The 13,154-nt window shown below is 49.4% G+C and overlaps 6 protein-coding genes across 6 annotated transcripts; 5 read left to right on the forward strand and 1 right to left on the reverse strand.

Annotated features, from left to right (window-relative positions):
- Window positions 1-12: 12 nt before the first annotated feature.
- On the forward strand, window positions 13-1,116 carry M431DRAFT_509339 (hypothetical protein). The gene has a single exon (XM_024919270.1). The coding sequence runs from the start codon at window positions 85-87 to the stop codon at window positions 1,093-1,095; it is 1,011 nt and encodes a 336-aa protein (XP_024774016.1). The 5' UTR covers window positions 13-84; the 3' UTR covers window positions 1,096-1,116.
- A 2,307-nt stretch (window positions 1,117-3,423) lies between these two features.
- Window positions 3,424-5,623, forward strand: M431DRAFT_509340 (hypothetical protein). The gene has a single exon (XM_024919271.1). The coding sequence runs from the start codon at window positions 3,711-3,713 to the stop codon at window positions 5,454-5,456; it is 1,746 nt and encodes a 581-aa protein (XP_024774017.1). The 5' UTR covers window positions 3,424-3,710; the 3' UTR covers window positions 5,457-5,623.
- Window positions 5,624-6,817: 1,194 nt separating this feature from the next.
- M431DRAFT_496281 (hypothetical protein) lies at window positions 6,818-7,470 on the forward strand (the record flags this gene model as incomplete). Its single annotated transcript, XM_024917474.1, has 2 exons — window positions 6,818-6,931; window positions 7,039-7,470. The coding sequence occupies 2 exons, from the start codon at window positions 6,818-6,820 to the stop codon at window positions 7,468-7,470; spliced, it is 546 nt and encodes a 181-aa protein (XP_024774018.1).
- A 459-nt stretch (window positions 7,471-7,929) lies between these two features.
- Window positions 7,930-8,889, reverse strand: M431DRAFT_88184 (hypothetical protein; the record flags this gene model as incomplete). Its single annotated transcript, XM_024923880.1, has 1 exon — window positions 7,930-8,889. One exon carries the CDS (start codon window positions 8,887-8,889, stop codon window positions 7,930-7,932), a length of 960 nt encoding a protein of 319 aa, XP_024774019.1.
- A 1,646-nt stretch (window positions 8,890-10,535) lies between these two features.
- On the forward strand, window positions 10,536-11,890 carry M431DRAFT_118342 (hypothetical protein; the record flags this gene model as incomplete). The annotated part of the gene is made up of 3 exons (XM_024912032.1): window positions 10,536-10,773; window positions 10,823-11,119; window positions 11,228-11,890. Exons 1-3 carry the CDS (start codon window positions 10,543-10,545, stop codon window positions 11,888-11,890), a joined length of 1,191 nt encoding a protein of 396 aa, XP_024774020.1. The 5' UTR covers window positions 10,536-10,542.
- A 20-nt stretch (window positions 11,891-11,910) lies between these two features.
- Window positions 11,911-12,930, forward strand: M431DRAFT_86546 (hypothetical protein; the record flags this gene model as incomplete). Its single annotated transcript, XM_024923691.1, has 1 exon — window positions 11,911-12,930. One exon carries the CDS (start codon window positions 11,911-11,913, stop codon window positions 12,928-12,930), a length of 1,020 nt encoding a protein of 339 aa, XP_024774021.1.
- Window positions 12,931-13,154: the final 224 nt, after the last annotated feature.

Here is a 13,154-nt window from a genome sequence, read left to right on the forward strand (position 1 = left end):
ACCGAGTTACACACATCTCATCACCACCACTTACACCACCACCATCACTGATATCGGCATCACTTACACCAAAACACAGCCATCATGTCTCGCTACGCAGAGTCTCACATCTCTCCCCAAGGCCCCGGCGATGCCAGACCAACCGCCCTCCAAGTCGTCAAAGACGAGCAGATGACCGACCAGCCCAAGGGCAAGGTCATCGTCGTCACCGGTGTCTCATCCGGTCTTGGTGTTGAGACCGTCCGCGCCCTGGCCACCACTGGAGCTTCCTTCATCCTCACTGCCAGAGATCTTACTAAGGCTAAGAATGCTCTCGGCGACATCTTTGATGTATCACGCATGAAGCTTGTCGAGATGAACCAGAATTCGCTCGCTAGCGTTCGGGCTGCGGCAAAGACTATTCTCGCTGATACGCCCAAGATTAACATCCTCATCAACAATGCAGGAATTATGGCCGTTCCTGACCTGCAACTCACTGATGATGGTCACGAATCACAGTTTGGCGTTAACCACCTCTCTCATTTCCTCTTCTTCCAGCTTCTCAAGCCTGCCCTTCTCGCTGGCAGCACCCCTGAATTCGGCTCTCGCGTCGTCAACATCTCTTCCGCCTCGCATCGCTTCTGCGGAATCAATGCCTCGGACAACTATAGCTTCCAAAAGGGCGACTACAACAAGTGGGTTTCCTACGGCCAGTCCAAGACGGCAAACGTCTACATGGCCAATGAGATTGAGCGACGCTACGGATCACGCGGCCTTCACGGCTGGAGTCTTCACCCTGGCGGCATCCAAACCGGCCTCATGAGATACATCCCGGAGGAAGAAGCCAAGGCCATGATTGCGCAGATCGGGCCGGAGGTTCTGCAGGGCATGAAGAGCCCGGAGCAAGGGGCGGCGACTCAAGTTTGGGCAGCGATCGCGAGGGAGCTGGAGGGCAAGGGAGGGAAGTATCTGGCTGATGTTTCTGTGGCTGTGCCTGGGCCGGATGATAAGGACATGTCGAAGCCGACGACGGTGAGCCATACGTATGATGCGGCCGAGGAGGCGAGACTGTGGAAGGATTCGCTCAAGCTTGTTGGCTTGGAGGATGATCAGTAGGAGGTTGAGAGAATACTTGCATGTAGCGAGGATAATTTATAATCAAGAGCATAGAGATAATGGATGCTTGTCCTTCCCACTGCCTGCTATCAGTATCAATATTTGACCGGATATACTTGCCTGCTTGTCTAAATGACTACTGGTGATATTCAACTCATGTGGCAATCCACCTTCGCCAACAGAGCCTTTCAGAAAATACTGTACACTATGTCGACTTGCTTCTCACTAGGCTATATTTTTTATTCACACATCGTCGAGACATTTGGTGCCTCAGATGCCAGTGCTTCTGACTCCTGCATCGTCAACAATTGCCTAAAAATCGAATTGGCCCTTTCAGTCCGATGATGGAGCCAACTGAGGTTCTTGGACAGGAAACCTGGAAATTAGGAGAGTGATACATTGGTTTGAAACAACTCCACATCATTAACTCTCTTAGAGATTGGTGGACACGACTAATTAGTGAAAATTCCAAGAAACGGATGAGTTGCTAGTGTTGACGCTATACTCTGATTCAAAGAGTCACACGTCAACTTGTCTTCGATCGCGACATTTTTTGTCAAATCATCACCTTATATTCAAATGAGAGCCCTGATGAAAGTTGTAAGAATACAGATGGATGGATGGTCCTCCGGAAGCCTTCTTCCGTACATTAGGAGACAGAAACAATGAGGGCTCTCCTTTCCTTCTCTCCACCCTTCAGCTGTAGTCTCAGTTCAGGCAGCCAAATTTCTATCAAACTACATTCACCGCCTCGCCTATGTATCCCTTTGGGACATCTGGCACCAAGGCACCAAGCCGTGTCTCAGATAACCAGCAGACGCGGCATCTCCCAGGCCGAGCGTAATACTATGAATGGCGGGGATCACCGCCCGTAGCTGGCAAAGTGAGACATGCGTCTCTATCACATCGCCAATCACTCAAGATAAGGCGGCTGTGATTGACAATTTCACTATCGCGCACGTAGATCGAAATATCCCCCTCGAGTAAAATGGCCGTGCGCGCAATGATAGAAAGGGAGGACAAATCTTTGTCTCACTTCAGGGTGCGACAATATGCCGATATATCCGCACCGACATTGAGCTGAGAGCCAGTATCCCAGGTTCCCGTCCCATGACGTCGAGGGCTGATAAGGCGCAATGAGACTCTTACTCAGACTGTTTGAACCACCAGGTCGGTGAGAGAAGACAATGAGCTAGAGTCTCATGTTTAAGGATAGGCCCTTTGTGCTTGTCATGTGGTCAATATAATGAGATTGTCTCTGTTGTGTGTCTCTGGGATCGCCGAGCGGGACACAAAATTCCGTGTGCCTTTGGTATGTTCTCAGCTTGGATTGTGCTTCATCGCAATGAGAGGGAGCATCTATCACGACCCCCTTTAATCCATCTAGTAAGAGTATCGTCGAGAGTAGAAAGGCTCCCCCTTTGTAGCATAGCATCTGAGAGATGGTGTCTAATGGTTCTGCATTAGACTCTCTATATAAAGCCACTCGATGCACTTATAGCAGTGTCCTGATATAACTACATTCATGTTCGAAATCCAACAAGGCTTTCAGGTACCACAAAGCCATGATCGGAACTTAGCCGTAGCACAATGATTGCCCAATCATCTTCCACGAAAGAACAGGTCCGGGCGTCTTCTTGACCGCGGCTATTACTCAGCCTCGACTGAAAAGAACAGTCATATTGCACGGCACAATAGAAAGGTGTTGCTTTACAGACATAAGCTTAATACAAGGTCAGTGATCGACGCTTCCTCTTTCCCAGAGGGCTATTTGCCCTCTGGGCGGTTTCACTCGGGGTCTCGCAGCAGGCATGCTGTCTACCTTGGGGAAAGTAGAAAACAGGCAGATCATTATTAAAGAGCTGCTGAAGAACATGATTCAATACATCAATTTTTGGAACGCAGGGTGATATCATCGCCAAGATCAGATAGATTCGCAGACATACTCCATCGTCGGGAAGCATCTTAGATTCGGGGAAAGAAGCCTAACGTAAGGCACAATGTCCATCTTGGCCGCTTGGCGTGCAGAGTATGCCCACAAGGGGAAGCTCAGGGCTTTTCCTTCGGCAGAGACGAGGAACAGGGCGATTGCTTGTCTGATAGTCTCCTTCGTTTCTGCCTGCATGTCTTACATATAGCATGTGTGCCCTTGTGAAACTGTAGCCAGTGGTTCCACAGATATCACACATATCGGAACGATAGTAGTCGCCGTACTCGTAATACCCGTAGGAGAGAGGCACCGATATACACCATTCGACTAAGTTCGCGTCCACAGGAACCAGCGACTAGCCCCCGTGCCGAACCATGGTCTATCATATTTCACATCGGTAAAACCGTAGCAATTGTCTGACCATTGCCTCTCTAAACATGGAAAGACAAATACTTTCCTGGATGATGAAATACCCTTGGCCCTCAAGCTCTCGGTTCGTAGTGATGCCCGTGGGAGCTGTCTGCCGTCGTATCCGATGAACCTGGGTGGGTGGTGGCTTATGGCAGTGTGGACGCTTCACAGATATTATTCATACAGAAAGGTGAATAAATACCCATCTTCTTTCTTTTCGGCAAAAGCCCAAAGGAGCAAACCGGGAGCACCTTCAAAAATCGCTTGTACGAAGATGAAGCCTCTTGGTGCACTCGCTACGGCGCTGCACGTCTTATTACGTGCCTCTTTGTCTCAAGCCCTCTCGTCTGCAGACAGTGCTTTTCCTCCGTTGCTCGACGCTACTCTCGCTGACCTGCGCTTTGGGTTGGACAATAACCACTTCACCAGTGTCGATCTCGTCCAGGCCTACATTGATAGGATCTCAGAGGTGAATCCTGACCTAAAGGCCGTCACTGAGATCAACCCAGATGCGCTCTCGATTGCCTTGGAGCGTGACACGGAGAGACGGGCGGGAATAGACCCTGCCAAGCAGCCTCTCCATGGCATACCTATCCTCCTCAAGAACAACATTGCCACAGACGATGAGATGAACAACACTGCTGGGTCATATGCACTGCTGGGAGCCAGAGTTCCCCATGACAGCACCATTGCCTCCAAACTACGCAAAGCGGGCGCCATCATCCTTGGTAAAGCCAACCTTTCGCAATGGGCTGCCTCTCGAGAGGTAGTCTTGCACGAAGGTTGGTCGGCTCATGGTGGCCAGGCAGTTGGCGCATACTTTCCAAAGCAAAATCCCAGGGGCTCATCATCGGGGAGTGCCATCGCCGCCTCTCTCGGTCTTGCTTGGGCAGCTGTTGGTACAGACACGGGCGGATCAATCCTCATGCCCGGTCATGCGAATAACGTCGTCGGGTTCCGCCCCACGGTGGGACTAACTTCGAGATATCTGGTGATTCCATATTCGCTGAGGCAGGATACCGTCGGTACCTTGACTCGGACCGTTAAGGATGCTGCGTATCTCATGCAAGCCATGGCTGGGCCTGACAAGCGAGACAACTACACGGATGCTATCCCTTTTGACACGATACCGGACTATGTTGCGGCATGTTCGAATTCAGGTCTCAAGGGCAAGCGGCTCGGCGTGTCCCGCAACACAATGGCGGCAGATATCGACCCGTCAGCAAACACTGACCCGGAGGCATTTGAAAAAGCTCTGGATGTGCTTCGCGCAGCTGGAGCAGAGATTATTGACAATATTGATTTGCCCTGCAACAACGCCCCTACCGACCAAACCAAAGGGCGCAGAAGTAACCCAGCGTCCGACAACTCCCTAGCTGCCGCCATGGCTGCCATCTTTGCCATCGTCGGCGCCGACTTTTTGTCTAGCTTGCCGGAAAAGTACCTCAGCCTCCTGAAAGTAAATCCGAACAACATCACTTCAGTCAGGGATCTGCGAAATTTTACCAGGGACGATCCTCAAGAGGGATTCCCGCGGTTTGATACCACAGCATGGGATACCTTTCTCAAGCTTGGCCTCACCAACACGGATCCGACTTACTGGTCCAACGTTACTGCAGCCACAGAGTTTCTCGGACCGCAGTGCTTCACAGGAGCGCTGGAAAAGTACAAGCTGGACGCAATGGTTCATCCGACGCCGTACTCGGTCGTCATGGCAGCCGGTCTGGGACTTCCCGTCGTCAGTGTGCCGCTGGGCCGCGCTCCTGATGATTCCCCCATCGTTCCATCAGATAGGGGAAAATTGATGCTGTCGGCTCCCAACGGTCCGTTCGGCATCGCCTTTTCCGGCCCGGCGTTTAGTGAAGAGAAGCTGTTTGCTATGGCGTACGACTTTGAGCAGCGTACAAACGTACGTACGTCAATCAAGCCATTTATTGCACCCACGACGGAACTAGCGCATGTCGTGCGGAAACGATGTCTGCGGGATCTAAGAGGTGCCTGTGGAAAGGAATTCAAATAAATTCGGTGAAATATTGGTGAATTGAGTGCAATACGGCAAATGCGGCTATTTGCTTTTTCGGCGATGAAGATCTGTGTTTGTTGAGTCGATAGTCCTGCGTACGGAGTAGTGCTTGTGAAGCCGTCCAGTAGTGAATAGGAAAGTAATAAACTCTGTCAACCACCCGTAAAGACGAGATCCAGCAAGATAGTGATTTGACAATCATATGTATGTGCCTCTGATAATTCAAGGCAATGTGTCGTCTTCGTTTTTTAAGGTGATGGAAACAACGATGGTAGGATCGGCCTCAGTATCACGACTCGAGCCAAAAAGGATATGATAATACTCCGCAATTGCTGTGCCAGCCAAGCCAAGATATGGATCGGATTCGGTCATGCAACGTGAAAGCCGAGAGCGAAATGTACGTTGCCGGCTCCAGATGCTTGCCGCGCGGTTGATCTGGTCTTGGCTGCATGTCATACCCATATCGCATGCAGATTTGGTACGCTAGCATGGTTAGGCTTATTTGACAGCTGAAGACGCATGGGCTTCAAGTATTTGGGCATATGAGCTGACGATGGAACTCTGGCCGGAGCGCACTTCGGTTCAACCACGGAGTCCGCTGTGGGTTGATAGATCCGATGCTGCAAGCGATCGAGTCACAGCTGCGTTATCATCATGTCAACACACAGACAGACCTGGAAGCTGGGTGTTTGGCATTGAGAGAAGCATGCTGTCCATACGACATGATCATCTTGGAAACAATCATCCGCTTGCCTCTGGCTGAGACGCAAGATGAAGATATCAGACCTTTCCAGTCCATTCAAGCTCTCAGCATAGCATCGCCAACTCAAAGCCCCGACAGCGATCCGGACCGTCGGCTCGACCCCTTCACGGACCAGCATCTCGGCCTTTATCCAAATCGTTAAAACTCACCATCGAATCGGAGGCCACACCGCGCAGTTTTATGGAGAAAGAACTGATTCATCGTAATTCCGTGCTGACAGATGCCTCTGTAATCGTGTGGATCCCTTTATTAACCCGCTGACTCACCCAGAACTGGCCAATCACCGCAACGCCGAGTCAAAGATCTATCAGAACACGAGATACGGGGGAGCTTGTCGCATTTTTCGGAGGAGTTGTAAGTTTTCTTGAGATATAAAGGATATTTCCAGGCGACTTTTACAAGAATATTTGTGAGAGAGAAAAAAAAAAGGATCAGGAAAGTGAAAAGACGAATGATTTTGGCGAGGATACGGACGAGAATTCCCCTGTTCAAGCAAACTATTTTGACTGGGCGTGGGATTATTGCTGCTACTGCTGTTGCACCTAGAGGGAGAGCTTTTATATCGAATTCTGCAACAAAGAGATACGCTTTCAACATGGCTGAGGCCAGTGGCAAAAATGATGCGAGCGCCGCAAAGGAAGAGCTTCCTCCACTGACGGACCATGAGTTCAAGAACTATAACCGTCTTGCCGAAAGAATGGAGTTGTTTGTAAGTAACATCGCTGCTCCCACTTATACCCACGTCATGTATAAAGCACATACCTGCATATACATGCATACACATGTATGTTGCATCATCTCACACTTGACTCACAGCACAACAACTTCCGTCGATCATGGAACATTCTCTGGCAAGCCTGCACTACTGGCCGTCGTCCTCAGGGCATGTCCATCAAACAACTCCTCAACATCGGCACCGAGTTTGCTGAGCATCTCACCATACATCATTCCATTGAGGAGACTTACTTCTTCCCTCGACTAGCCCAGAAGATGCCTGAGTTTAACCCCAAGAATGGCGACTTGGTGAAGCAGCACGCCCAGATCCATGAGGGCCTGGAAGGATTCGAAAAGTACCTGAACGAAGTAAAGAGCGGCGAGAGGGACTTTGAGTTGAGCATTTTGAAGGAGAAGATGGAGAGCTGGGGAGGCGTGCTGTGGGCGCATTTGGATGACGAGGTGAGATCGTTGGGGGCAGAGAATATGAGAAAGTTTTGGACATTACAGGAGATCCGGCGGTTCCAAATGTAATTGGTTTCGCTGCGACATCTCTTTTCTTTTTGTTTTGTTTTGTAGATACACTTTGGAAGCATAGTCATGACCGGTAGATAAAGCGATGTAGACGGATCAAGATGATTGGCAAAAGATACATGCGTGCATTCATAAACGTAAATGGTAAAATATAGCTCAACTATTACATGTGATCCAAACAAGCAAGACAGACAAAAAGCTTACATACCTATCCAACATTCTACCATTGCCCAGGTTCCCAAATATTCTTGCGAGACCAAGCGCATCTTTTACTCCGGTAGATGGTCTTACCCGCTGTGTATCTATATGTTGTACTGAGACAGGTGCCAAAATGCCTGCGCCTTTCCGGGTTCTGTGAGTCCTATCACTTCAACTTCATGTTGCACAACCGTTCACGTCACCTAACAGATACCTCACCCCTTTCACCGGGGATTTCGAGGAGAAGAAAATTCAACAGTCTTAAGCCGTCTCACGCCAGAGATCAATCATCTGTCCCGTTGACGGATACATCGCCAGCAAGGCAATTGCCGTCTCAGGCAGAGGTCCTCCACCAACCATGCCCCATTGGACAGTCAATGGGGCCCAAGCCAAGTTGCGGAAGAAGCTCTTGTTCCAAGTCTTTGCCCAAGCGGCATCCTTGGCCTGAGCGCTCTTGCGGGTGCGCTCCAGCAGCAACCTGGCAAGCTCCATGAAGGTATACGCACCCCAGCATCGCACACTGAGGAGGCCAAACTTGCCCATCGTCGTGGGCTTCAGATCAATGGCCTTTTTGCTGCCCAGGAACGCGAGGTTCTCAAACACTTGATATAGGATGAGGGCGACGATCTGGCTGAGACCGAAGACGGTGTCGAACCGCGCCAGAGCGACCGACTCTGATCCCTCTTTCTCTGCATCTTCCTTTTTTGGGCGCGGCCGGGAGAGGACTCGCTTGAGCGCAAAGTACAGGCCCAGCAGACCCCAGAGCCGGTTAATCGTCCGTGCCTCGCTTAATACGCCCGCAAAGGCCTTGAGCTTGGTCGCCAGGTTAAGCGCAAACGCCGCACCGGGAGGCGCTGGGGCTGATGAGAGAACGACGGTCGTGGCGGGCGGCAGCTGGAAGGCCATGGCAATGAGCTTCTGTGCCGACTGTCGCAGCGCATTGCGGCTCAGCGTCTCGAGCACGGCGCCCGACAGCTTGGAGGAGTAGCAGAGGAACTGCAGGACGGCATCGGCGCCGGCGCGGGTCTGGAGGCATCGCAGCAGATGGCCAGCAAAGGCATCCGCGTTGGAGGGCACGGCGGCTAGAACGGCGCCAATGGGTGCCTTGGCCGGCGTAGGAATCGAGGGAAGAGGATCGGCTACAGCGACGGCCGAGGAGTCGATGGCGGCGGCCACTTCAGTCGAGGCCGAGTCGACGGGGATGTCGGCCACGTCGGTCATTGTGGCGGGCGGAGAGGAGGAGGAGGAGGTAGAAGAACAAACGAGACGAGGAGAAAAAGAGGAAGAGGTGAGACGAGGAGAGGAGAGGAACAAGAAGTGAAGCTGACGATAAAGGGCGCGGTTATCGATTAGAGCCGATCCGAGTCTTATCTCAAGGCCGAGTCAAGTCGAGTCGAATTGCGATGGCCAAGATGCAGCGCAGACGCTGATGCTGATGCTGCACTGAAAGCGGTTGATTGACGCAAGCTTGGACGCGCGCTGACTCTCAATGTTCGGGTAATGTAGCATCAATTAATTAAAGTAATCCAATTGCCCTGGGGTGAGCAGCTCAGCTCTTATTATTAGCCTCTTTGCTGTAAACCTACCGCCTGTTGAGGCGCTGCCGAGGTCCACCCCCACAAAACCTCGGATAAGGCGTAAGATCCACTACCGCGATTCTCTCCACGTTTTGGCTTGCTGCCACTCGGCTCAGGATTATTAATATTTTTAAAGTTCCACTTTCTTTTGGGGAAAAGAGAAACTGTGTGCTTTATTTCATGTAAGATGGGGGATTTCATGTGCCATTGACGGGTTTGATTGGTGGCACGGTGACACGGTGCACAGTGATTTGGAGGCGCGTTGGTGGTGTGTTGTCGACAGCCGTCGTAGCGTCTGGGGGGGGCTCCACAGAATCGACTTACAGGGGGCTCCTCACGTCCAACGTAAGATCTCGCAGAAACCAATCTACTATTAAAATGAAAGGGGAATGGCTCATTGGCATGATGATTAAGTGTCTAGTATCTTTTACTGCCAAGGCAAATGAACAGCATATTCTAGGAGATTTGCGCATCTTGTTTCTGTGGTTTGATGTCAAGTAGAGGACCAGAGGATAGATGTAGGCACTCAGGCTGTCATAGAGAGGAGAATTGATCATGATTAATCTCTCTACGACCATGTATCGAGAAGAATGCAATGTCTGCTTGAAAATTGCATAGCAGCAATAAACTTACCCGGCTAGAAATACATCTCTCAGTTTTACTCTCGAGGATTAATCCAACTTGAGATACCCGCAGCAGTCAGAGCCCCCCGTTCTTCATTCTTTATCAGCACGCAGAGAGCCTTTCATGTTGGATACATTTCACAGGCCTTTTCTTAATTTGCAAAAATTAAAACTCAAATTTACCATTTCTTCTAATTAAATCTATACGCGTACATCTCCAGTGTACCCATTACTTACGTTCCATCACCGTAAATGAACGCCAACTATCAGCCCAAGGAGAATAGTCAACAAGATCTGGAATCCTCCAGCTGCACTATCAAATGGCAGGCAGCTGCAATTGTTTCTCGCATTGATGTCACTTCAGCCTGGGTCACGTTCCTGTCAGGTGACTGCAAGGCACAACTGAGCAGTGCTGGAGAGGAAGGTTCAATTCACTTCTCAGTTCACTCCTTCACTGTTCGCTAGATCACCTGATCTCGCCAACACAATTTGCACATTCGATTTTGCGGTCACCCAAAATTCATATTCCAGGTGCTCACAATTTCTCCAGCCAATGGAGAAATCCTCTTGATCTCTACCAAGTCATAAAACGGCGCCCTCTCCTGAGACTACCATCAAACGAACAGTTTCTATCACCGCCAACGTCCCTTTTCTGGAGAAAGCCAGCCACAGCGATGGATTGCACTTCTTCTGATGGCAACTCTGAGAAATCTCTAGAGTGGTTTCCAGGAACTCCTCAGCAAGAGAAGCAATTTCGAAAATGGATCGAGGAAGCAGATGAACCTCTCTGTCTTGAAGATGTTGAGGAGTGGCTAGTGGCCAATGCTAACAATCTTCTAGAAGGAGATGATGGGGGTATAGATCTTGAGCAACTTTCCAACAACATTGCCAGGGACTTCCAAAGGGTACTTGTATCTCACCTTCTAAGTAGCTTTTCTAACCTGGGTGTCACAGAAAATCTCCCCCACAGCCATCATCAGACTTCCTGGCTATGGATGTCCTCTTGACTTCAGGTATGTTGGCTTTTGGCCTGTCATCTCAACCAACGACGGGATTAGGTGGTATACTACACCGCTGTGGAGCAGAGAGTTATGTATGATAAAAGTTATCGAAGAAATCACCAACAAACCTGGATGGTGTGATGATGTTCGTCATGCCCACATAGCAGCCAAGTGGAAAAAAGAGATACTTGGGCTGGATTGGAGCAAATATCTCAGCTATGCCGACTTTACACCTTCTATGGCCGACTTGGTAGGTTTCAGAGACTCAAAGCGTTTCTATTACCGCGACAAGGGCATTTCCTAATTTCTCCAGAGTTTCTCTTTGCTCTCAGTTAACTAATTTGGGCTCGTTATGTAGTGTATCGATGAGCTGAAGCTCAAAGCGGATCTATATGAAAAGACTGGACTCATTCCTGTCTTAGACTCTGCTGCTTGTGTTATCAAATCCGACAAGCTTGTACCTGATGCCCTAAAGCGGGAACTATCTCTTGGTCGCCAGAAACTATTCCAATCCATGACGGATAGTGACAAACCTCGCGATGAATTCACCATCGATTTGATAGACCCCTTTACATGCCCGCTCATGTATCGCCGCTCTCGAATCCTTCCTGATAGAAGTATCGATCTCACCAACTGTCTAGAAGCTTGCGGTAAGGGGGATATTCTTCTTAGCCCTTCGGATCCGAAAAAACGAAGCCAGCGATACAACATGCTTGATCCATCTTTCCAATGGCTTCCGTGCGACGTCATCGTGGATGAGACTGGAAAAGCCAAGATCAACAGTTACATCAACAACCTACATCCAATTGAGCACGCTGATCTGTACACTACCATCGAAAAATTCATCAATCTGGCCCTACCAGCATTGGATGTCATATACAGATGGCCGTTTGAGTTTGATCACCCGCGAATAGACTCGCATGACATCTCTTATGACTGTAAAGTTCCTGAGATCTGCGCCGACAGAGAATGCAGTTGTTTGAACATCCCAGCGGAAAAATGTAAGACATTGGCTGCATGACAGCATTTACGGTTGCATCAATGGCTACAATACTGACATATTTATCTTATGAAGTCGAAGAATACAAGACAGAGCGGCCACAGAAAGAGGAATCAGCGAGTGCCTACGAAGACAAGAACGATCGCATCCTAAATCTCAAACTGGAACGCAATGAGACCCATATGGAGCATTTACTACGCAAGTGGTTTGATGAAGGAGAAGATTGGTGCCAACATATATTAGAAAATCGCGTTGACCCGCTCAACAAATGGTTCCATGAGACACACCCATTACACTTCTCTGAGCCAATATCAACACACTGGTATCACGAGGCTCACCTAAACGCGTCAGACGTCCGCTCATCCGCCTTTTTCTCGCAAAAGTTTTCCCCGCACAAGCGTGATCGTCTTCAGATCATTGTTAAGTTGACTGAAATTCATCTTACTCCCGAGAATCCAAAATACCTGTGTGACTCATGGAAAACGGATGGCCTTCTCAACGAACATATTGTGTCTACAGCTCTTTTCTGTTACGACAGCGACAATGTCACGGATGGTTATATGTATTTCAATACTGTGATTGACCGACCGGATTTAGAGCGCATGCGACGCGTCGACAAATTTGATGCTGAGCGAGCATACGCCTTCAAGCCAGCAGAAGGAGAGTTCCAGACTATAGGTCGTGTTCTTATCAATACTACTATGGCCGTCTTCTATCCCAACATCTACAGACACCACCAGGGATCTTTTTCGCTCGTCGACCGCTCTCGGCCAGGTCATCGCAAGATACTCGTGTTGCATCTTGTTGATCCAGCCATCCCCATAATATCGACATCCAACGTACCGCCACAGCAATTCCACTGGTGGACCGAATGCAAAGCTCATAATGAGGGATTACAGATTATTGAAAGGTTACCGCCGGAGCTGCAGGTAATGGTGAGCAATTATGTGGATTTCCCGATCGACAGTGAGAAGGCGAAGGAAATTCGAAATGCTCATCGGGTTAATAGGGTAAGGCTAGAGTATCCTATAGTATATGAGGATCAAGATGATGAGGACTAAGATGATGAGGACTAAGATGATGAGGACTAAGATGATGAGGACTAAGATGATGAGGACTAAGATGATGAGGACTAAGATGATGAGGACTAAGATGATGAGGACTAAGATGATGAGGATCTGGATGACGAAGATCTAGATGATGAGAGCCAGGATGAGGGTTCTGATTCAGATGAGTCTAATAATGAATGAGTAGCTGGTGGTATTATGAAGATGAAGAGTATGTA

Source organism: Trichoderma harzianum (assembly GCF_003025095.1).
Source record: "Trichoderma harzianum CBS 226.95 unplaced genomic scaffold M431scaffold_7, whole genome shotgun sequence".
Classification (NCBI taxonomy): Eukaryota; Fungi; Ascomycota; class Sordariomycetes; order Hypocreales; family Hypocreaceae; genus Trichoderma; species Trichoderma harzianum.